This window comes from Malaclemys terrapin, chromosome 7, assembly GCF_027887155.1.
Source record: "Malaclemys terrapin pileata isolate rMalTer1 chromosome 7, rMalTer1.hap1, whole genome shotgun sequence".
In the NCBI taxonomy this organism is placed as follows: domain Eukaryota; kingdom Metazoa; phylum Chordata; order Testudines; family Emydidae; genus Malaclemys; species Malaclemys terrapin.
Genome location: NC_071511.1, coordinates 116545380 through 116570492, shown reverse-complemented (window position 1 = coordinate 116570492; position 25113 = coordinate 116545380). Strand labels below are relative to the sequence as shown.

The 25113-nt window shown below is 40.8% G+C and overlaps 1 protein-coding gene across 1 annotated transcript; it reads right to left on the bottom strand.

Moving 5' to 3' along the window:
• Positions 1-530: 530 nt before the first annotated feature.
• Positions 531-24933, bottom strand: DCLRE1A (DNA cross-link repair 1A). Its single transcript, XM_054033543.1, has 10 exons — positions 24857-24933; positions 22353-23265; positions 19379-20995; positions 17330-17463; positions 15533-15651; positions 13247-13390; positions 12179-12324; positions 10345-10499; positions 2378-2519; positions 531-1659 (listed from the first exon to the last, which is right to left on the bottom strand). The coding sequence occupies exons 2-10, from the start codon at positions 22846-22848 to the stop codon at positions 1430-1432; spliced, it is 3183 nt and encodes a 1060-aa protein (XP_053889518.1). The 5' UTR covers positions 22849-23265; positions 24857-24933; the 3' UTR covers positions 531-1429.
• Between the last annotated feature and the right edge of the window lie 180 nt (positions 24934-25113).

The window sequence follows — 25113 nt, the reverse complement described above, 5'->3', positions numbered from 1 at the left end:
TTGGACCTGCTGCCTTTGCCTACCCCTGGGCTGCCCTCTGCAACCCCCAGTACCCGTTGGCCTTCTGCTAGGCCGCAGCCTGGGGCTTTCCAGGCTGGAGCTCCCCAGCTCCTCTGCCTTTCCCCAGCCCTGCTCCACTCAGGTATTCTGCTCAGGTCCCTGCAGCCAGATCCATCTCCCCCAACAGCTAGAGAGACTGCTGAGCTCCTGGCTCCCAGCCTCTTATATAGGGCCAGCTGAGGCCTGATTGATGCGTGGCCCAGCTGCAGCTACTTCCCCCATCAGCCTAGTAGCTTTTCCTTTGCCCCAGCCCTCTGACAGGGCTGTTTTAAGCCCTTCCGGGCAGGAGTGGGTGACCACCCCGCTACAGTACGGTACCAATCCTGCATGCCCAGGGCACATGTGTAACACACAGTGTCTTCAATGGGCATTCTGAATGAAGAAGGCTCGTTAGGCTGGCCTTGCAACCTCTACTCACATTCACTTCCTCTTAATTGTGAAGGCCTTTATCTGAAGCAAAAACAACAGGCTTAATTTAGAGTCTTTATTTAAAAGAGATTTATAAAAATGTACATATATTGAACGTTAAAAACACACAAGGATGGGAGTATCTTTATAAACATTCATTATTTTCTACAAAGTGCCTAACTGCACAATACTGTAGCAGCCCAAACTGGTCCTCTGTTACGGTGTAAAGTTTGCAGATATGTGAAAACATTAGTGTTACAACCCCTCAGCTCTCCCTCCCAATGCAACAACCTGCCCTCAGAATTTACACAGTGCCACATGAACTGATGTCATCCTCTCAGTCATTTCTCAGAAACGCTCGATTTGGTACTGAAATGACAGAAAACTCCACCTCCTTTTAAATGATTAATACCACCTTAATTCAAACGTCCTCTTGTACCTTTAGTAAAATGGGGTGGTCTGTTCCCCATTTTAAAGGCCAGCGTCATACATCTGGACATTAGACGGATATCAGAAAGAGTGTATAATTCTGACACACTGGTAATAATCATGGTTCAGTTTCTTTCCTTGAGCTCTGCAACATCCTAAAGCCATGTCATGCAAGTAAAAGATGGCAAAGAGGAGTGAAACTCAGGCTGTAATCCAGCACTTCAGCATGTGCCGAACTTTAAGCATCTGAGCAGTCCTAGTGAAGTCAATGGGACTATTTAGGTGCTTAAACTTATGAAAGTCCTCAAGTGTTTTACTGGATAGTTTGGTGGAAAGCAAATTCAGGTTATTTTGGAAAATTATTCAGTGTCAGACACATTTGCAGTTTTTTTGAAAGTATAAGCTAGGAGAAAATAGGCTAATGGTTACATAGGAAAGTTAGGCTCACTTGGGGGAGAATATGACTGTACTCTCTCTTGCAGGAGAATGGCAGCTTGTTTCTTCTCAAAGAGGCTTCATAGAAAAAGGAAGGCTAGATAAAAGTCCTGGGTAGTTCAATCCCTCCCCCGGCACATGTCCTTTGGAACGTACATTCTTCCCTCTGCTGAGTAGGCTCCATCTTCCAGTCTCTAAAATGCTTCTCCATCATGTTTCTGGCTCTCCAGTCACCGACATTTACAGTGGGGATGATTTTCTGTGGCTTGAGCCACTGGACAAATCGTTTCATTTCTAGGTAACTGCTGTGTTCACTGTAAGGAATCCCTGTAGCAAAACAATGCAAAGGTACCTCAGGCAGTCTGCTTAGCTGACTAAAACTATTTTTGCAAGAAACAAAGAAATACTTAAAAAGAATATTTTAATTAAATGGAGATTTAAACTTTACTCCAAGGATCAAGTAAAAATCCAGACTTCATTATTGGAAGGATTAACTAGGATCGATCTACAGTGTCAATCATTAGTGCAAATTCGATGACCCCAGCTACTTTGTGGAGCGACAAGAGGAGAGATTTTCTAGGAGATTTAACTCCATCCATAAATTGTTTGCCAGAGACTGCACCAATAAGAACAGAGGAAACAGGCTGGTACCGACAGAAGCTCTGCAGCAGGCACAGGGTCTTTCACATGAAGCCATATATGGAGTGAAATCCTGGCTCTGTTGAAATCCCTGGCAAAACTCCTATTGAGTTAAATGGGAATAGCGTTTTACCCATGGAGTCTGTGTCTGTCTTAAAGCCATTAGATCAAACTGTTTTTTTGAGAGAGGGGCATTAGAGGAAACAGTATTTAAAATCTGCATTTACAGTGTTCCAGACTGGTCAATTCTTAAGACTTATGCTGGAGACATTTATCTGCTCAGCTTCTTAGCAGAAGTGAAACCAATAAGTGGATAATATGATGAACAGAAAGAGGTGCTAGAATAAAATGTATGCAAACAATCCACACAGAACTAAATGTACTGAGCCATTTATAGTGCATGTACCATATATGGTGATCTTTCCCCTGGTCTGAGGTTTGATATCTGCCAGAGCGTGACATGAATCGGAGTACGTCCATCCAGTGGGCCTGAAAGCCAGAACTTGGTCAAACTTCTCTGAGAACTTGTTTAAGTGGTTCTGCAAGCCCTGTTAATAAAAAACAGCACATTCATGAAGACTATTAAACACCATCACCACCACAATGATCCAATCGTCTAAAAGGTTTTGGGGTTTGGAGAGGGGGACATTGGAAATTAAACTATATTTTTGTACAACATTTTAATGGGCACTTTCCCTTTTTTTGTTTTAAATGCCAGCTGGCTAGAAAGCAGTTATGATCAATACTTAATACTTAAATAGCACCTTTCAGCTAAGGACCTCAAAATGCTCTACAAATGCAAACAAATACTATTAGCTCTGTGTTACCGATGGGAACTCTGATGCTCAGAGAGAGTAAGTGACCCACATAAAACAACACAGCAAGTCACTTCCTGTGATATGTATCGAGCCTCCCTTGCTTAGACCACTAGACCATGCTTCCAAAAACCAAACTGAACATGACCTGAGGAAATAGTTTCTCATCTTTTAACTCAACTGACTCCAAAGATCTGACCTGAAAGTCTCATAATTTGCGTGAGGCAGCCTTCAATTTTATTTATGGGATAGCAAAAGAATAAGGATCAGAGAGGGAGAGGAAGAAGTGTAAGGAATCTTCAATCCTACATTGGCATAAAGAGAAGTCAGAAATAGGAAATCAGTTTCACATGTGTACTATAGATATCCACCTTGTCCATTTGAAAGCCCTACAAGATTTTAGATTTCAGAACTGTTAACAACAAGCCAGGAGCAGGAAGAAGAACACAAGATAAATAACGACTGCTTAAAAGAAAAGAGAATAACTGAACCTGCAGATGCTGCAGAGTTTGGGGAAAGGGAAGTGAAATGCTCTCACCAGCAGCACCATGGTGCCAGTAGAAACTCGATAGCAATATTCAGAACTACCAAGACAGGCACATTTGAAAATAAAGGACCATAAATAAATAAGTACACTCTTTATTCAGTAATGGGAGCTATGGCCAGTCTTCAAAGACTCCATTTACCTAGTACAGTGGAAAAGGTTAGGTTTCATTAAGATGGCAATCAGAAGCCTAAAAGGACTATATCTGCCCATCATGATTCATTTGTAAAGAGACTGACATTTCTTACTGCAACTCTTCATAAGATTAATACACATGCATTATACTTGCCCCTCCTGTCTTAATAAAAACCAAGGACAGTACATGCAGTTCCAGTAGAGATGAACTAAAATTCAGTAGAACAATTATGAGATTAGCCTGCTCTCAGATTTTGTTATGTGTTTATTAATTGGGTACATACTGTTAATTTTTAAGGGTGGGATTTTCAGTCTGATTGAAAGTCAAATGTGCTTCTAAATCACGTAGGTTATGTCTACACTGCAATAAGACACCCACGGGCTGGCCTGTGCTAGCTGACTCAGGCTCATGGGGCTTGGGCTAAGGGGCTGTTTAATTGTGTTGTAGACGTTTGGGCTCAGATCTTCCTACCTCGCCGGGTCCTAGAGCCTGGGCTCCAGCCCAAACGTCTACCCTGTAATTAACAGCCCCTTAGCCCGAGTCCACGAGCCTGAGGCAGCCGATACAGAGCAGCTGTGGGTTTTTAACTGTCATGTGGTATCCTTAGACTCTTCTGAAAATCCCACCCTAATGCCTGTATATTACAGTCGCACTCCACTGTGGTAAGTCATGGATAGAATACATACAAAGACACAGTCCTTGCCCTGAAAAGCTTGTGCTCTTTGAAATTCTTCCACGATGAATTTAAATGGAAAAGGTCTCATGATTTCACTGTTACAAACAGATGTTTGTGATGCAAGGGGAATTCTTTTAATGTTAATATTTTTAGGGAGGTTGGGGGGAGAAAGGCTTCCTTCCTACAAGAACATGGCGAACTTCAGAGCTTCTTCATAAAGAGTTAAACAAGAAACATTCATACGCTTTTAAAAAATTCCTCAGACCTTCAGTCAATATTGCTCCAAAACCTTCATCCTTCTAAAATGGAAAATATAATTCACTCCTCAATCAACCTCCTTCAATCACCATGACAGCCTGTTATCTACTATTTTGCTGAAGTCAGCAGCAGTATGTGCAAATGGATCCCATAGGGTATGAGAAGGCTCAAACATGATTAAATGGATAGTTTACAATCAGCCCTGACAACACTTCCATGCAGCTTGCTTATTCAAGAGCAGATATTCATCAGTATTTAAATGATCCCAGCATTTTTTTGTAGTCAAACAAGCATTCCATTGAAGTAACCAGTTTCTTTGAATTATCCGTTTGCCCTTTCTTTTCACACAGCAAATCCATTTGCATTACTGGAGCAATTAATCTATTTTATTCTTCCTTTGCTTTCAAAAACAAAGCTTTGCACAGTAAAGGATTTGGAAAAAGGACATCCAGAATGTGAACCTGTACCCTGCATCTTGCCTCCACTTGATATAATGTCTGTAAATAGTTTTATTTTAATATCTAACTTTGATTCCTCTACTGGTCTCAAGAAAATGCTGCAAAATTACTAGTTAATATTTGACCACACTCACCCAGTACCAGGCTGAAAGCCTTCGTAACTGTAACAACTACAAATAGAGAATATTGATTTGAATTCTGCTCTTTGACTTGGATAACAAGCAGGGATGCTATTTATAGGGCAAAAAGGGTGTGCTTGCTTCCCAGATTTGGGTTTGTTTCTTTGGTACACTCTTTGATGCAATGTGACTTGTCCTTCCTGGTCTAGCTTGGGGTTTTTTGTGAGAACTATTATTCAATGTATGTAAAGCTTTGTAGATAAAAAGTTATATATACACACTCTACTGGGGCAATTACAGCCCCCACCTTCAATGTTGTAATGGTCATTAGTGCAGATCTGCTGTACAAAGAAGAATGAACCCAGGTAGGGAGAGGCAGGGCCGGCTCCAGGGTTTTGGCCGCCCCAAGCAGCCAAAACAAACAAACAAAAGCCGCGATCGTGATCTGCAGCGGCAATTCGGCGGGAGGTCCTTCACTCCCAGGCGGAGTGAGGGACTGTCCGCCGAATTGCTGCCGAATACCTGGACCTGCCGCCCCTCTCCGAAGCGGCCGCCCCAAGCACCTGCTTGAGAAGCTGGTGCCTGGAGCCGGCCCTGGGGAGAGGGATACACACCCTCTGCACAGCACAGAACTTAGCTGACAAGCGTGGAGCCCAAGGAAGGGCGTATGGCAGGAACCTGTTTGGGATGCACTGGAGCCACAGAAGTCTACTTCGATCCTTAGCCCTGCCACTGAAATTTCTAGTGCCCAGCCTGCTACTTGACCTATTATTATTAGGTCATAATCATAACTAGTACAGAACCTTAGAGTAGTGATATTTGTCTGCTTCAGGTTTAGGCTGAAGATACTTATATTAAAACAATCTTTAAACTCTGGTCACTGTTTAGGAGAAAGGGAGAGGGATTTCTGTGTTTTTTTATGATTAGCCAAGTGTCTTTAGATGAGTAAGGTTCTCTGCTGAATCAACGTAGCACCTATAAACCATACATGGAGAGCTAAACTACATACTGGCAAATAATTAAGTAGCTTGTTCCAAAATGAAAAAAAAGAACCTGTTTTGATTATACTCTTGGAAATCAATATGGGAAGAAGGCGCAGAGGCCAAATAAATTGAAATCTGCAATTAAGCAGATGTACAAAAGGCACAACTTACACACACTTCCGATTCTTTAGTTTGGGAATCAGGGAGAGTGAATAAAAAGTAAGATATACAAGAGAAAGCAAAAACGCTAGGGAGCAATTTGAGATTAGAAAAAGGGGCTGTGAGGAATGAAGTGAAGAGCGCATGAGTGTGTATGACTTGCACAGTGCAGCTACAAAGTATCAGAATATTTATCAAAAAGAAATATCAGTTATCCCTACAATTATATTTAAAAGAAAGTATGTTTCCTAATAAATCTGTGGAATTTTACTGGGAGGCTGGCATTTTGGAAGGAAGTGAATGTGCCTACTCTGATTGCTACAGAAGACCTGTGAGTGAAGAAGGAAGTCAGTGAATGCAAGACTCTTTCATAACACTGAGCTCATTTTTGTTACCCCACTCCGAGTACCATCTCATGGATAACTTTGTTCCAGGTAAGTTTTAAAATATTCAGTTTGAGAAGAGGCAAAATCTGACTTGACTGAGTGGAAATAAAAGCCAAAGCCATCCGGATTTGATCCAGGGAACCTCCAGCTGTGGAAACACGGAACTGTTCTTCAGAATTGCACAATTTTATTATGATCTATCCCCTTACACTAACCTTCAATCATGGAAAACCTGTTTAATTCTTAGAGCTTCTTTTTCAGTTCTTTACCTGGAAGCAGGTTATTGGGGAGGCATTAACCCTCCAAGTGAGAAGAACTGCAGCACAATCCTTAAAATTGACAAGACTGTAACTTCTTTGCAGCCAGGACAGTCTTTTTGTTCTGCGTCTGTACAGTGCCTAGCACAATGGGGCCCTGGTACATAACTGGGGCTTCTAGGCACTGCTGCAATACAGAAGAAATTGCAATAGTGATATGTGTCTCTTAGAAGCCAGCTGATGTTTGAGATCACAGATGGATTCAAAACATAAATTAAATGCTGAACCTGAGCTCCTGACTGAGACAATTTCCCTAGTGACTTCACAGGCTTTGTAGGTTTCTTAGCTAGCACAAAGCTTTAGTTATCAGAAATCAATGGAGGAGAGTAACAATATCAGGACTGGTCCCTAAATAGGGCTCGGGACTGAACAAAATGCATATCAAAACAAGATGTGGGGCAGACCTAGAAATCCTGATATAGGGCTAGGATGGCCTAGTGAATAGGGCATTGGACTGGACTGGGAATTCCTGTGTGACCTTAGACAAATCAACTGGTTTCTCAGTTCCCCATATGTAAAACTGGGATAATATTTCTATAACTCACAGTGTAGGTTCACGGATAAAACCGATTAAAATGACGGTGTGGTGTACAAATGTTTCCATTTATTTTACATGACTGTAAAATGACAGTAATGAGGGTATACAAGTAGCCAGATTTCCCAGGTAACGAGTCTGCAATTCAGGACAAAGGTTGCTCAGCTGAGCATGAAAAAAATAAAAGAGGAAGAACCACCTGGGTAAACAAATGTATACTGTATATAAAAATGACATTTATTATTCCTAATCCAAACAGACTATCAGATACCAGCTGATTTATTGTTTACAATATTATTCTTTTGAGTTTCACACATTTACTAAACAGACACCAGGTTAATGCTACATGGGCTCATCCTTAAGCATTTAACGCCTGTTCAACTGAGTTTGTGATCTCCATACATCTTAACGACATCACTGGCACCCAGACACTCCGACTCCAGCTACTGGCTTCACTGAAAACTTATCACATTGGCAGATCTAGATGGTTCTTTTGTTTGGGGGGGAAAAGTAATCCTCATAATGGTAACTGGAAGCCACACTGAGGTGACAGAAATGATAAAATGACATGTCTGTAACTTGCATACTAAAGGGACAGAAGGATGGGATTTTAGCAGGAAGAGCATCTAAAAAGGATGATGAAAGATAAAAAGATTCTCCCTCCAAATGTTTTTTCTTACATTTTCTGGTTGGTTGTCTTTCCTGTACAGCCCTGGCCTTTCCCCTCCACCCCACAGTGTAACTTATGGCAGGGGCTCTCAACCTTTCGCTTTCTGAAGAGCCCCCAACAGGCAATAAAAACTCCACAGCCCACCTATGCCACAACAACTGTTTTTCTGAGCCAGGGCCACCATTGAGGGCAACAAACAGGGCAATTGCCCAGCACCCCACGCCACGGGGGCTCAGGCTTCAGCTTCAGCCCTGGGTGGTGGGGCTCAGACTTCGGCTTTCTGCCCTGGGCCCCAGTGACCCTAATGCCGTCCCTGCTCTCTAGTTTACTTTGGCGGACCCCCTGAAACCTGCTCACATCCCCCCAAAGGGCCATGGACCCCCGCTTGAGAACCTCTGACTTGTGACACTATGTGTGTTTCTATCTATCTATCTACCTAAGTCACTTATATAGCCCACATCACTGGAGTATGAACACCTCACAGTCTTAATGTATTTATTCGTATAACACCCCTATGAGGTAAGACAACAGTATCATCATTTTACATAGAGAATGAGGCACAGAGAGATTAAGTGACTTGCCCAAGATCACATTGGCAGTCTGTGGCATCGAACCCAGGACCCCAGAGTCCCAGATTAGCATCCTCATCACTTCCTCTCTGTTTTAGATCACCTTTAAACATGGTCCAATTGTTCTGTTTTTATTTCTTTTTCAGTATTGCCCTATTTAAAGGCTAGACATATTTGTCTATACACTATGCATCTTTCATGACATGTTGACTGAATCTCAGGGAATTTCCATATCTTACTATCTGTACATTAACATTATGGCGTAATGTAGAATTTACCAACTTCTCCTACAATTAAAGGGTGCAATGTATCTCAATCAGCAAACAACAAATAGAGAGCTCCCCCCATCTGTGCTGACTGCCTGTTGTTGATCTGCACTTTCAAATCTACTTCCAAAATGCACGGTTTTCCCGTTCTCCCATTCTCCCTCAACGTATATGCTCTGATAAAATCAACGCAGACCTATAAACTCACCTTTAATCTGCTTTTTATGGGAGTCAATATTCTAGCTTTTAAAAAGAAGGGGGAATGAAGCTTCTTTTAAAAACTAAAATAAAACTAAAATAAAAACATGTTTTTCCTCTTCCATCATCTATGAATACTTCTGAAATGAAGCCTCTGAGATCATATCATAACCCCCACCCCGCCACCGCTCCCAGACAGGTACCATTCTTGGCAGTCTAGCACAGAGGCTAAGTACTAATGGGCAAAGAAAATTAGATTCCCTCTAAGTATATAGGCTGGGCAGTGCAGAAGACATTAAATCACTGTACCTGTATTATAGACAGAAAATATCCTTTAGATTACCAATCTGGCACCTTTAGCAGAATGAATTTTTACCTTTCACACACACTCATGAATTACCCCCAATAGAACTTGAATATCTCTTTGGAAAACAGATGGTACTTGATTCCCTTGTATAAAACTTGTACGCAAAAGTCAATTTAACAAAAAATAAAACATCTGTCTAAAATCCTTTTACTTACTATTGTTACAAGTAACACCCAATATTCTTACAACTGAAAGATGGGAATGTATTTCTTCTTCAGTTTGATCATGATGTTCATTTAACTACATTTTGTGTCAGTTTCACTGTTTCTCATATAGTCCATTTCCTTCTGCGGTTTGTGCAGGTCTTCCACACAGCAATAGAGGAAAGAAAAACTGTCTAAAATGAGGAAATGTGAATGTAAAGCCATAAAAACTGGCAGTGGACCCAGGGGCAGGTGTCATAGCTGAAATGACTTTAAAAAAAGAAAAAACCACAAGATTAAAATATTTTGATTAGTTGTCAAGTTGACAATATCTCTTTATTAACTGCCTCAAAAGAGAGGAAGTTTGAGGAAGAAAACCCCTTCAGTCCTTTTTTACAACACACAAATTAATGGAAAAAAAGAAGCCGGGGACTAAGTGTCACAGTCTATTAATTGTTAATAGGAGAGATGCTGCAATCATTAAATAAAACCTACTTCAAAAAAGGCCACAAACAGCAAGCCTTTGAACAAGTCTCATCTAATCTTGTTCCATGAACACTACATTAGAGTGAAATTATACTTTCTGTGCATTATGTTTGGAGCCTGTTATTAATGTTTAATTGCATCTCATTTTCAATGTGTTGCTATATGTCAAAACATCACTAAATAAATATGATCTGACAGGTGGCAAAAAGCACCAAAGACACCCTATTGCTGTTATATCATCCAAGCTAAAGTTAGTCAACAGGTGCAGATGATATTTTCTACACTTACCTTAAAATTAATTTGCATCATGGGAAGAAGGTGAAGCAAAGTATTGTTCCAGTCCATGGTGATGAGGGAATTAACAGCTGCAGACTCTAAGCACTGCAGTGTTTTGTATTTATCTTGGGACATGCTCACTTTAGAGCCCAGAACTTGAGCAATTGCTGTAGGGTGAAAGGGAAAAGATCAGACATGATGAAGAGACAGTTTGCAAATAACAAAGATTTCCATTGTTGTTTCTGAGATGCTCCTGATCATCTCACTGATTCAGTGATCACCATTACAAAAATCCATGCTTGCCAATAAAGCTATTTCATATTCTAAAATATATAGAGAACTGTGATAACTGTTGGCAAACACTGATTGCTGTACTGTAGCTTCAGAATTATTTGCAGGGAGAGGAGTAGTAAAAGTATATTAATAGGTTACAAATCATACCTCTTCAATAATATATTGGTGTTCAAGGGAGCAAACTGACATTTCTTTCTAAGACGCTAGAACCTGATACAGTTCTGAAGAAGGGACAAACAACCCATGTTAATGATGGCCTGAATTTCAGTGAGAGAAATTCTAGTACCAATGACTTTGAAAATCTTTTTAAAAGTACGAATGTTGCATGGCTGTCTGCTCTACAAAGTACAGTCAGGTAATCACTGTGCTGATTTAAGCCTGGGGCACAACAGGTTTCCTTAAAGACAGAAAATAGCAGAAAGATGCAGTTAATGGCTGGGAAAGTTTTTAATAAATTGTTCATTTGTATGACTTGCTTCCATTTTAGAGGGAAATACATATCACCCTTGGAAACAACTGTTAATAGAATTGAAGTTTAAAAATAATTACATTTCCTTCACTGTGTTACTAATAGCACTTGAAATTATTAAAATTGAAAACAAGTTTTATAATCTCACCAGTGATGCTGGGTTGTTGTTTTTTTTAAAAAGTAAACTATTGGCACTTCACTTGGTATGGTTAAATAAATTAGATTGCTTAGTTTCACTTTCTGTGTGGAGCCACTTTGTGCATTCTATGCAATGGCACAACATGGTTTGGTTAAGTTTGCAAACATGGCAGATAAATGTTTCAATAAAACTTGTTTTTAGTTGAAATTTTAAAAACTTATTGACATTTTAAAAAATTAATATTAAATTTTAAAATGTACTTTCTTTTAGGGCTGTCAAGCAATTAAAAAAATTGATCGCGATTAATTGCACTGTTAAACAATAATAGAATCACTTTCTGGTGATATTGTAAATGAGAAGCTGGCAGCATTATCTCCCACAAATGTAAACACACTTGTTTGTCTTAGCGATTGGTTGACAAGAAGTAGGACTGAGTGGACTTGTAGGCTGTAAAATTTTACATTGTTTTGTTTTTGAGTGCAGTTGGGGGGGAGAAACTATATTTGTGAGTTGCATTTACACTATAAAGAGATTGCATTATGGTACTTATATGAGTTGAACTGAAAAATACTATTTCTTTTGTTTACCACTTTTACAATGCAAATATTTGTAATAAAAATAATATAAAGTGAGCTCTGTACACTTTGAATTCTGTATTGTAATTTAAGTCAATATATTTGAAAATGTAGAAAAACATCCAAAAATAGTTGCTAAATTCCAGTTGGTATTCTATTGTTTAACAGTGCAATTAATCGCAATTAATTTTTTTTAGTTAAATCGTGAGAGTTAACTGCGATTAATCAACAGCCATACTTTCTTTTGCTATCCACAAAATCTAAATGTTGAGCCTAAGCTACCTTCATGCATACTTTAAGGTAATGCTCATTTTACATTCATTCAGAGATGAATATATTCATTTTGATTTGATATGTCCATTTACACACCTAGAAAGACCTTTTCTTTTCCAATGGAATAGGTTCCACAGACGACCAATGTACGTGGGTTTAGAGTTACTGTCTCAAAGGCAGTGTTGATAGCAAACTGGATAACCTCTTGTTGAGAAGGAAAAGTATATTCAGGACTGCAGTATCTAATAAATGGAAATTGGATATGAATATGTAATAAAGCATAATACAGGAGGCATCCTACTTTATAAGTAGGCTTTGTCAAAAACTGCACACAACAATGACATAAGTTATTCGTCAATATCAATTCAACTTATTATTTACTTATTAAAAATCATGGTGGCATATGGTAATTTTTTAAAGATTAAACTTTAATCTTTTTCAATAAATACATTTTAAGTTATACTATGCACACTTTTCTATATGCACATTTAAGAACACTGCCAATATTCACTCATCTGACACTATGACTACTGAAATCTTTCCCTCTTTTGAGTACTATTTTTATAAAGCTGGATGTTTGTGTCACATACTAATTACATCCATAGGTCTTATTTTTTGGCATGCACATAGTTGTCATATAAGGCATTATTCATTCACAGTAATAGAATATGGGTCAGAAAATAAAAGAATTGCAACTGGGCATTAGTCATTATCTATTGAAAAACAGTTTCATATGGATAAATCAACGAAAGGTCTAACGAAAAATTGGACAACTGACCCGAACATTTAGCATTGTTTGAATGTTTGTTTCTTGCATTAAGGGCCTGACCTGTATAAAGCCAGTTTCAATTTTATAAACCTCTGCTTTTACAGGGCCAAATGGCACCCACAATTGAATACCACTTATGATTAGTTTGGCCACCTCAAATGAATACTGCAAAAACCTTTATGCCACAGAATGATTATATCCCTATTTATATAAAGTCAACAGACATTATGTAAATAGCCTTTTAACAAATACCTTATTTCTTTACATACCCACTCATCTGAGTTAAGTGAGTATCAAAACACGTCACTCATATTATTAATTTTTTTAGATATAAAGTACTATTATTGGACACATGGTTGTTGTTGGGACAGGGAAAGAAGGATATACTAGCTTACGTAGTATCCAAGTACAGGGTGTGAATCTTTCGACTGATCAGAAGAGGACATTGCTCCATAGAAGGATCTGCCCTGAAGTCCCCAGTGTGTAGCATGACAGTTCCATTGGGAAGGCAAAAAAGGATCATTGTGGCACCTGGACAACTAGGGGGAAAAAAAACAACACAACATATTCTTACTTCCAAAGTGGCATCCATTACCACACAAACTACACTGCTTTCAAGCAGTAGTGGGGATAAAGCCTGGTAAATCACAGATAATCAGCCCACGCATTGGCAGATCGAGACCGAGAAACTCCTGCTTTCTAATGCTAGCTATGCCACCTACTTGTCTCACGACCATAAACAAGCCACCACCTCTCACGTGTCTCAGTTTCCCCATCTGAAAAATGTGGATATTAACTGCCCACAGTGCTGTTGGGAGATTAATATCTACACGGGATTTTGAAGTTGCGAAGTGCTATTTAAGTGCAAAGTTTCATACGTTTTCCAATTCCAGTGAAGCTCAAAAAATAAACCCCTGTTTAAGTCCTATTAATAGGCTACAATTTTTAGGTTAGATGGACAATGGGAAAACAACTGCACCTAACAACTAATAAAGCATGGGCTGCCTCTTGTGTTGATCAGTCTTTCAGCATGTGTGGCACAAATGATGTCCCAGGCCCATCTTTTTATGTTTATCAGTCTCTCTGGTCCAATATGAATTGGAAATGGCAGACTGGGGAAAGAAGAGGCATTGTTATGATTTAGGAAAAATAGAAATTGAATAATTGTAGGCGCCATCTTCAGTGCTGTCGGAGTTGGTGCAATATTTGCTTTGTAAGTTCTCTTTACAGATTTTAAACATTATCCTGCATCCAGAATTTATTGTTGGGTAGGTACCATTCCCTGTTTGCTATGATTGCAGTGAGTCCATTGCTCCTCGTGCAGCTCCTCACCAAAGTTAGTTTGTTTTGCAGGGCAGACACTCAGACTGGGCAGCCAAAATAGGAGTATTTTGGACATGAGTCATATACAGAAGTTTAAAAAAAAAAAAAAAAAAAAAAGGAAGCACTGGCCATAGATCATAGCTTAGAAGACAGAGATGGTAAGTGCTCCAAAAACTTGAACTTTATACCTATAGTTTATATTCCTTTTAAAATGAAGGGGGAAGAAAACACTGAAAAATGTCCAAATTACATAAGCTGCAAGGCTTCTTTCATTCCCAGCAAGCGTTTTCAAAGGACTTGCAAGGAATCTTATCTTTCAACCATAAACAAGTCCTAAGATAAGTATTATTCAAACCAGCTGTAACAGAGTTCTGCATTTAAATTTATATACTAAAAAAGAGAGGACTTTTATTCCAATACACAAATAAGGTGCCAAGAGGCAAAATGATCAGAACTGAGGACTGAAAGCCAGGAGCTACTGAATTCTAATCCTAACATTACCAAAAACTGTCTACATGGCCTTGGGCAGTTAAGGTCTGGCCCTGCACCACTGAATTCAATAAAAGCTTTGCCAAAGATTTCAATGGGAACAAGATCAGGTTTTTTTAGAGCCGAATTTTCAAACTGTCAAATGATTTTTGTGTCCAGCTTGAGACCCCGTGGGCCTGATTTTCACTATCTGAAGCTCCCATTGTCATCAGCAAACTGTAAAGTTCTTAACATCTCTGAAAATAAGGCCCAGCGCGCCTCACATTGGGCATTAAAACTGAAGCACTCAGAATCTGGACCACTTTGGAAACCCTAGTCCTAAATCTTGCTGTGCTTCTAGTTTCTTACCTACTTCAGAGAGGTGTTCTAAGTATCAATCGGGATTAATGTCTGTAAAGAAATGTGAAAATTAAAGCACTCTGTATCACTAGCATCTAGATATCTTGGTGATGAGCTCATTACAAATGCACAAAGTATTTTTAGGGTAACATTTTCAAAGGAGCCGAATTCCCATTCTTAAAAGTAACTTTGGCACTTAGAAGACTAAGTCTCATTGGCATTCAATGAGATTATAAAATAAATATATGGAGATGTACCTATCTCATAGAACTGGAAGGGACCCTGAAAGGTCATCAAGTCCAGCCCCCTGACTTCACTAGCAGGCCCAAGATTTACCCTCCTATGTCCCTAACTCACTTTCGAAAACAACATTTATGCTCCTTAAGCACTTTTAAAAAAATTATCCTTAGTCTTCCGGATCCACTGAAGCCAAAAAATCATGAAGGTATAAACCATTTCTAAACAATAATTTATCTTTGACATTCACTATTTGCAAATGATATATATAATTCAGCTGCAAAGATACATACTGATTGGCATCAAGCAGGACCACTTTGATTCCATTCACTATACACTCTGTATCCATTGGCAATGTATGGACATACTGTTCTTGCACTCGAAGTTTACTCTTCACCAAGTTGCCAGTTATCTGCAAAAGAGAAAGAGTTTAGTACTGAGGGCTGGTCTACACTGCATAGTTAGGTTGGCATAAAGCAGTGTATGTTGACCTAATTATGTCAGTGTCTACGCTACAGCCTTCCTTCTGCTGATGAAAGTACCCTACTATATTGACATCATAACTCCACCTCCGCCAGAGGCATAAGGCTTATGTCGGTGTAGTCAAGGCGACAGTACCTGTGTAGACACTGGGTCCCTTACACTGGTGTCTTGTCAATTTCAGGGTAGGAGAATGGACCCTGCTCCCAGCTGGGAGCCAGGGCAAGAAACCCTGGCAGTTTCCAACCCTGCTCCCAGGTGGGAGCCAAGACGTGAAATTGACAAGGCTGCCCACCTCCCAGTTGGGAGTGGACTGAAAAGCTGGGGCAGATGGACCCTGCTCCCCAGGGGCGAGAAGCCCTGGGCAGTTTCCCATAGCTCCTGGCAGAGAGGGGAGAAGCCCCAGGAGGCTTCCCCTGCTTCCAGTGGGGAACAGGGAACAGAAGCGATGGGCAGTCTAACAGGAGCCCACGAGCCTGTGGGGCACCCAGGCTTCCTGTAGGGAGCAGCCAGCAGAGCGACTGGGCTCTCAGCTCCCCACACTGCCCTTCTTAGGTCGGTGGAAGCGCTCCTGGTGAGGACACGCACCCCCAACCCAAGGAGAATAGCGTGGACATGCACCACAGCAGTAATTACTGTGGTGGCTGTAAGTCGACCTAGTATAGGTCGACTTACATTTCTAGTGTAGACATACCCTGAGACAACAAACAAAAGGACCACATCAACCCCATGTGCTTTACCTGATAATTAATGTAGAAAGACAAAGAAAAATATTTCAGGGGAAAACAATTAATGGGAACAAAGTTCACTTTTTCTGTGCTCAGGTTTTATTTTGTAAAAGTCATTTTTCCAATGGTGCCATCAAGTAAAAACCCAAGTATAAATACCACACAGTATGGCTAGAGTTATGGCAAGGACCATTACAAACAGAGGTAGCATCTCTGGTGTTTAGAGCCTGAGACTTGGAGCCAGAAACCCCTAAGTTCTACTCCTGACTCTACAACAGACTTTCTGCCTGCTTGCAGGAAAAGTAATCTGTATGCCTCCACATCCCAATATCGATACTTGTTTCTATCACAGGGATGGTGCGTAAGATTCTTTAAAGATATAAGCATTGTGGAATTTCTAAATATTATTTAATTTGATTAGATTATATTGTAAATATTTAGAAGGATCTCAAAGCCACAGAGCACAATGTGTGCATGATAAAAGATTATGGCTCCAACACTGGCCTGTGCTTCAGCCTCTTATAACATCTGCTATATCTGGGTTACAGAAACTCCTGGGTAGGGGGAGAACCTCTAGTCCCCTCACGTACTTCCTTGCGGCTGGCTCAGGAAAGAGGATCTAATAAGGCCTTCCTTACATCTGTCTGATCCATCACTACTATAACAGCTCTTTGGAGTTGTTAGCAACTGGTGCTAGTTACAGCAGCCTCTGGGATACCGGCCTGATACTTCCTTTATCCAAATTAGCCATGCCAAATGCTCCTCTGCCACAGGAGAGGTTCTGGTTCTATATCCATAGAATCTGAACACTGTATTCTTTTGGTTTTCGTTCACAGTTGCATACCGATTTGGTAATTATCAAGTAACCCTAGGAAATCTTACCTTATTACAATAGATTGGAAATGTAAATTTTTTTGTTAGGCCAGTATAATGATCAGAATGGAAATGAGTGAGGAAATAGGCTACGCAGCCTTCGATTTCTCCATACTGAAATGCATCAACTGTAAAACCAGTTCCTACAACATAAATACAACAGGAGCAAGTCAATTAATATGCATGGAGAAGCTACAGCCAGTTACTGGTCAGATTTTCTTTTCTTTTAAGTAGAAAATGCATTAAAATAGTGAATTCAACAAAAAAGGAGTATGTGAGAACAAATGCAGCTTGCAGACATGAGCATTATGCAAACAGCAAGGAGAGAAATAGCTTCACTGATTAAAGTCATAACTAAGCAAACTAAACAATCTTCAAATACAGCCATCGACATATTCCTCCCCGACACATTCCTCTTCAAATACAAACATTGACACATTCCTCCAACAATACCTGTTGTTCATCTGCCATCCTACATTTCAATTATACCTAATAAACTGAGTAAACATACATCTGTATTCAAAATGGCATTTCTGAAATGCTTACACAGTGCAAGCTTCCCAAAGCACTGACTATGTATTTCACTTCCAATTTGCACCATGCCAGTTCCATACATATAAGACTCTTGCTAAATGTTACTACTATTAGCAGGCAATTGACCTGGGTTCTTAAAAAAATCTCTATCTGCTGATGATTATATATCATAGATTTGGTATTATATATTTAAATGAGTTGTTATTTCTCATGATAAAAACAGATGTAAGGAGTCTTTTCTATTCTCTGCAAACGAGAAATCAATAATGTAAAAAAAAACCTATCAAATTTATTGGCAGACATTTTCTTTAAAATTTGATTATATATTCCAAAAATCACCAAAAATTTCATATAATTGTTCTCCCGCCATTCAACCCATTAAGATGTATCCATTTGAAAAGTACATTTCCAAGTTATTTGAAAAATTATAGAAAATAAAATCAGAAATATTTTGCATACAACCAATGTGGTTCAAAACAAAAGCCAGACAGGCAGCCAAGGAAACTGACAATTATACTGTAGATATGGGGCCCGATCCTGCAGACTGGTACATGCAGAGGATCCACAGGACTTAACTGACATCATGGGGCTCCTCACAAGTTTAAGGGTCTACCTGCATGCATCACGTTGGTGGATCAAGGTCACAGACAGTAGGCTACATGCTTAGTACATTTACTACCCCAACTCCCATTTTCCGTGTATCTTTATCCAGGATTCCAGAATCAAAAAGCACAACTAAGATGATCCTTTGTTGGTGATCTGAAATCTGTGAAGTTTAAACTTTTCAAACTATTGATCAGTCTTCTTTATACTTTGGATAGTTATTTGAGGAGATTTTGGTAAATTCTGAGCTGTTTCTTTAGCTTTAGAAAGTATTTTTTAAGAAGGCTACTAATTAATACTGGAGAATATCATTCTAGTGTAATACTATACCTTAAACACAAAATGAAGCTCAATTAATGTACCTGGTCTACGGTAAAGTAACTGCAAGAGTGACAAACATTTTGTTCTATAAATGGCTATTAGCCAACCTTTCTTATGGCTTCAAAATAAGTTATGTAAAAGTTACAAGTGATGAATTAGACAAGGCAAACATTAGTTGTTAGATTTGAAAAGATAGGATTTAGGAGCATAAGTCTCACTTTCAAAGGTGCTCCTAAATCCCTTAGATGCTTTTGAAAATCTCCCCCTTAGGTGACCTGCCCTGTAAAACATAATTTAAGTCAAAAAGTTTATTTTTCTAGCAGTATCTTTAAAAGATTATATTTTTACAAAATTATTTCCTTTTTTCATTGTTGCTCGCTCATAGAATGAGCCGCTGTAATCTTGTAAATGTCTATGGCCTTGATCCCTACTAACTTCAAAGGGGGTCCACCCAAGTGGAAATCATTAAAGGATTGGGGCCTTAAAAGGTTTTTTACATTGAAACAATAAAAAAGCCTCGTATTAAAATGAGAAAACAGCTATATCACTAGACGGTTCTAAAGTCAACCATTAGAATTAAAAGTCACAATTACTTCTCACCTGGTATCTTCTTATAAAAGGGACACTTTTTGTTTTTTGTTCCTTCTTCGGTAGAAGATGATTCTCTAAATCTTTTTCTCCAGCTTCGCTTCACACCAGATATTGTATCTACACAGACTCCATTTTTATTTGAGCTTTCTGTGACCGCATCTATGTCCCCCACAGATCCTTCAGCTTTTCTCTTTTGTTGTCTGGGCCTCTTTCCATTGGGAGTTATAGGACTTGAGGCTTGTGTTCCCTCACCAAAATGTTTCTTTCCTTTGTTCTCTTCTTTTGCTTTGGGTTTTAACCCAAAGAAAACACCAATGTCCATTTGTTTCAGTTCTTTGGCTGAAATAGATTTGGCTTTCACATTTGCAACAGAAACAGATGGCAGCATTTGAGAGATCGTACTGGGAAGGGGTACAGCCGCTGTATTGGGAAGACTTCCTTCTTCCTCTATTACTGGCTGTGAACTCTTCTGGTATAATGTAGTTCCACTTGTGTTAGTAGTCATTTTATTTCTATTGATTAGGAAGTTACTAGGTTCCTTCGAAACTTCACTTTGCTTTGACAGAAAAGATCTACCACCTTCTTCTTTGACTTTCAAGGACAATGATGGATCACCCACAGCCAAGTTTGCATAATCCAAATGGCAAGCATTAAAATCTTTCAGCTCCAAATTACCTGTATTAGAAACAGAGGCACTGAATGTTGGCCAATCAAATTCCTTCTTAGTTATCTCATAATTAAGGGAAAGAGAGGATTGTGCAGTCAGTGCCCCTTGTGGGTGTTTTAACTGATTAGCAGCACTTCCTGAATTAGAGAACATGTTGTTCATGTGCTCCTGAGAAACAGGCTTAACAAAACCATCTAAACTACTCAGTCCATTCAATTCTTCACAAGATTCATTTTGTATTATGAAACCACCTAGCTTAAGGCAGCCATACCTGTGTACTTGCTGAAGTGGAGAACAATCCAATTTAGTAAACAACATACAGCTAGATTCCTCATTTTTGGTGCTCTCATCTTCAGAGTTCTGGGTGTGAAATAATCTCTTTTTTACTTTCTTCTCCTCCTCCTCCTCCTCCTCCTCTGTTTCCTCTTCATTTTCCTCATCAGTATTAAGTGGAGAGTAGGAAATTTCGCAGTCACTGAAGTCAGCTTCTGGAAGTAGCAGCTTTAACTGATTAGAATCATTCTGACTATCCAGATCTCCACTAGCTTCGCTTCCTTGAGAAAATGGAAAATCCAAAGAGTCAAGCTGGCCATTATCATCTGCAGACTGTGTAAGTAGAAGAGTCTGTTGGGGCTTTAGAATGTTTGTGGAAGACAGAGTATTTACATTGGTTACATTTGGAGATTTTGCTTGTGTTGAACTCTGTATCACCAATGTATGATCCTCATTTGAGGCATTTCTTACATTCCTGGTCAGTTTCTCATGCTGTGAGGTTCCATCCACAAGGCCTGAGAAACAGCTTGAGTTAGTAGCATCAGAGCCTGTGAACTTTCTCTCTGGGCTATATGTTGAAGAGCTGACAAAATAATCCCCTGCTCTGCTTGTAGCAAGTATGAAATGGGTATAGCGTTTGTAGTGCGATGGAATGGTGGAAGTGCACAGTAGACCATCAGGACACTCTAAGGAAATAAACAGAATAATACACTCTTGATATCTTGTCAAAAGACATTTTTAGCACAAACAAAGACAGTGATTTTATATTAATGTTATGGCATAAATGTTAAAAGCTTTCCCTTATAAATAGAGTTGTCTGAGGCCAGCGCCAGGCCTGAGCTATTCTGAATCACAGCAACCTGACATTCTACCTCATAGTTGTCAGCTGGGATACAATGAACTTTTTATAATGCTATTGAAACTATTCACAGGAATTAGTGTTTTTATGATCAACGTTATGAAATAGTCAGTAGCTGTCTCTCTTTTTTTGTTTAACATTGTCACAGAATGTTGAGGTCCATGTCTTACTAGCCTAATCCTTTTGAGAATGTTAGGATTAGTGGCTAAATCAGTGCCAAACAGCAAGAGTCTACAGCTGTTACTTTAAAGCTGGAAGTAAGGTGACAGATATATCTGCCTACAGTTAAAACTATAGAAAAACTAAGGGCTCCATTTTCATAAAACAACAGTGACTTCAAACATCCCTTCAATAAAAGAAAAAGATATAAGAAAAGGGGCAGTTTTTACTTTAAGTTAAAGTTTCCTGGCTGTGTACTCCCTGTTTTTCAAACAAAAAGAGAGATATTAAAATCACAGATTAGGTTCCTGGAAGATTTACAAGGTCTCCATGGATCCATGAAAGCACTGGATCTCATCACATAGAACTGTATGTCAGAGGGTCCCAGTTCCCTTGCTCCCACTCCTCTCCCATACTAAAATAAGTCCGTGATCTCTTGTGTTCTCACAGCAGACCTAGTCAATGTAGGGTTGCTAAAGTACACAGGCCCTGAGACTAAGGTTTGAAATATATCAGCGCCAGTCTTTGGTAGACCGAGCATTCAAATCTTGATTTCAGCTTCCAAATTTTGTAAGTATCCTGGAAAATCTGACAAACGGCGTGGGCCAATGTTCCTCCCCACCCCAAGAAGAGGGGCTCTGTGGCAGAAGGAAGCAAAAAATTCACTATGGATTGAGACCTAAGTGTCAGTGGTTTAGATCTCAAACCTGTGAGATGCTGAACAAGCAGTACCCTCAAGACCTTCAACTCCTATTTCAACCCAATGAGAGTTGAGTGTAACACCTCTAAGATTGGACCTTCAATCTTGATCAATGCTTCAGAAAAAGAGGTCAGACAGCCCCAGATCTGATAAACAATTAATAACAACATTGTAATAGTCATTCCAACCATACTATACTTTCTCTCAGATGCCAAACTGATGTGAGGTTCTATACTACTAAATCTGATCTAAATTTCAAGCAATTTTCTTTGAATAACCTTTACAATCTATTTGAATGGGCTATTTCTCCTCACCAGAGCCTTACCTTTTTCTGTGGATCCTTGAGTGTCCAAACATTCAGTAACATGCCACCGAGGTGTCTGGGCTAACAGTAAAGAGAAAGGCATCTGGCAGCTTGGGCAGTATCCATCATAAACTGGCCTTGCATTTGGTGTGGTTTGTTTTTTGTTACAAGTCTTGCTTCGCTTTGTTGGCGTAGTTTCACTTTCCTGGGACTGCACAGTATGGTCATCTTTAGATAGATTTAAGTTCTGGTCAGGGTTTATAAGTGGTTGAATACATTTCTGTCTTGGTCCCTGTTCAGTTTTCTTAGACTGGTCCTTGTTTTCAAATGTTTTTTTATTATTCCTACCTCCACTTCCTTTTGATTTGCACTTCCCATCATTTGCTTTCTGCACAGATGTAGAGATGTTCACTGAATTATTATTTTGATATACTGACTTTGGTTTCCGAATGGATTTGTACTCCCAAATATCTTCTTCCAACCCATCATTTTCAGACATGGCAAAATAGCAACACATCAAATATTTTCCTCAGCTTTACACAATAGTATTTCAATGTTCCTAAGTCTGGGGATTGTTCTTTTAATGCTTTTCTTTTTTAATTTCCCTAGACCTGAAGCTGAAAGGCACTTGAACTCCATTTGAAATGTTACATTGGGCCACAAACTGGATAGCTATCACAGATGGGTCTGAAAGGCCATGAGCTCTAGTTTTAAAAGAACTCAGAGGAGGATTGTATAGTTTAATGCTATTGTTAAATCAAATTAAAGTGGATCATAGGTGTACTTATTTGTAGAAGGAGCCATTTGCTGCAGTTACTGTTCTTCCACTGGAGCGCTGTAGATAATCACAGACTCTGGAAAGCCATGTTAGAGGTTGCAAATCCACATCTGACAGAGATTCCTTCCAGGGCCTTGCGGGCCTGAAAGGTGGGAGCTTGAAAACAAATGAGATTTTAATGTGTATGTGGTTGACCACAGAACAAAAGCAGTATGAGGCAACAGACTAAATTTTTAAATTAATGGAGATATCCCATGTCCTAGAACTGGAAGGGACCTTGAAAGGTCATTGAGTCCAGCCCCCTGCCTTCACTAGCAGGACCAAGTACTGATTTTGCCCCAGATCCCTAAGTGGCCCCCTCAAGGATTGAACTCACAACCCTGGGTTTAGCAGGCCAATGCTCAAACCACTGAGCTATCCCCCCCAAGTCTGAGTGACTTTATGGAGCAGATCCAACTCCTGCTGCAGTCAGTGGCAAATCTTCCATTGACTTTAAGGGGACTTGGATCAGGCCCTGCCTTTGGTCCATTCACACATCACACTTGTAGTCTTCTGCCTCAAAGGCACCTCTGGGCTCAGACGGCCAGCACAACAGTGGAAGGGCTGAAAACTGACCCAGTGGGAGGAGACATCCCCCATCTGGGCCAAGGCTGGGGGTCTGGAATACCTAGGATGATGAGATAGCAAGTGTGAAAAATCAGGACACTACTTTTTGTGAGGGGGGATGGGGTGTATCATTGCATATATAAGGTAAATCCCCTAATCAGGGGTGAATTAACGCCCAGGCTCACGGGCCCAAGGGCCTCAGCCATTTGGGGGCCCCCCACAGGAGCACCAGAACCTGGGTAGAAAGGGGAGGCCATGGCACTGGAACTGTGGCCCTGCCCCCTGCTCATCCTCTTCCTTCCAAGGCCCCGCCTCCTGGTCAGGCCAGAAGCTGGAGCCAGGAAGTGGTAAAAGCCGCCCAGGACCCTCCACCTGTCTGAGCAGGGGCCAGAGTGCCCAAGAGCAGCCCTTGGCAGGTGTACCCACCCCTGGGCATGCTGTTGCCAGTGGGACCCAGGGGCTGGGGCTCCTGCCCCCACCCCAGAGCCTGTAGACGAGCTCTGCGGGGAAAGGAGACCCTGCCTGGCCTTGGAGGAGGAGGTGGGGAACCCCGGAAAGGTCACAGGCAGGGAGGGCTCCTGCTGCTACTAGCCTGGCCTCAGTGGCCATTGCACACCTGGGCTCCGAGTGCCTGTGCCTGGCTCCCGCTGGCAGGCTGCCCACACCAGCTGCTGTCTGTGCTTTGTGCCTGAGGCAGCAACCACGTGTGGCACTGCTCCTCCTGTCACCTTTTGCCCGAGGCTTGCAACTGGGGGGGGGGGGGAGAGTTGCCCCCCCCCCCCAAACTGCACCTATGCCACCACGGCGCTGTGCCTGCCTGAGGCTACTACGCCCATGTTAAAAAGTGGACGGGCATAGCCCCCTTAGGTCTCCCCCAGTTCTGGCACCCCTTGGGCCCCCAGGGTGTGGGGGACCCAACTGTTCCGGTGCCCAAGGCCCCAATAAATCTTAATCCAGCCCCTGATGGCGGGATGTCTGGTGTCCCTGGGCACAGCCCCGCCGCCCACAGCCTGACCCACTTCTACGGGAACAGCCTGACCCACTGCCACAGGGGCCAAAGCCCCAAGGTACTTGTCCCGGGAAGGGCCAAACCGCGCACCCACCCCTGGTTGTCCCCCCTCCCACAGCCCCTGCAACAGACCTTCCACTCCCTCCCGGCAGCGTCGCCCTATCCGCTGCCGCACATTCCATTCTACTGTATAGCTCCGCTTTCCGCTTCTCCCAAAGGGAAGGGGGACTCAATAATAATATTCGAGGTCGTTTTAATCCTTGCGTTTTTCACGTTGCTTCCATCATTTTCCCCCCCAGTAACTGGCTGACCAAATGTGCTGCGTCGAATCTGCTGAGCCGAAACTACCACTCGCTTGGATTTTTTGTTAGTCTCAAAGGTGCCACAGG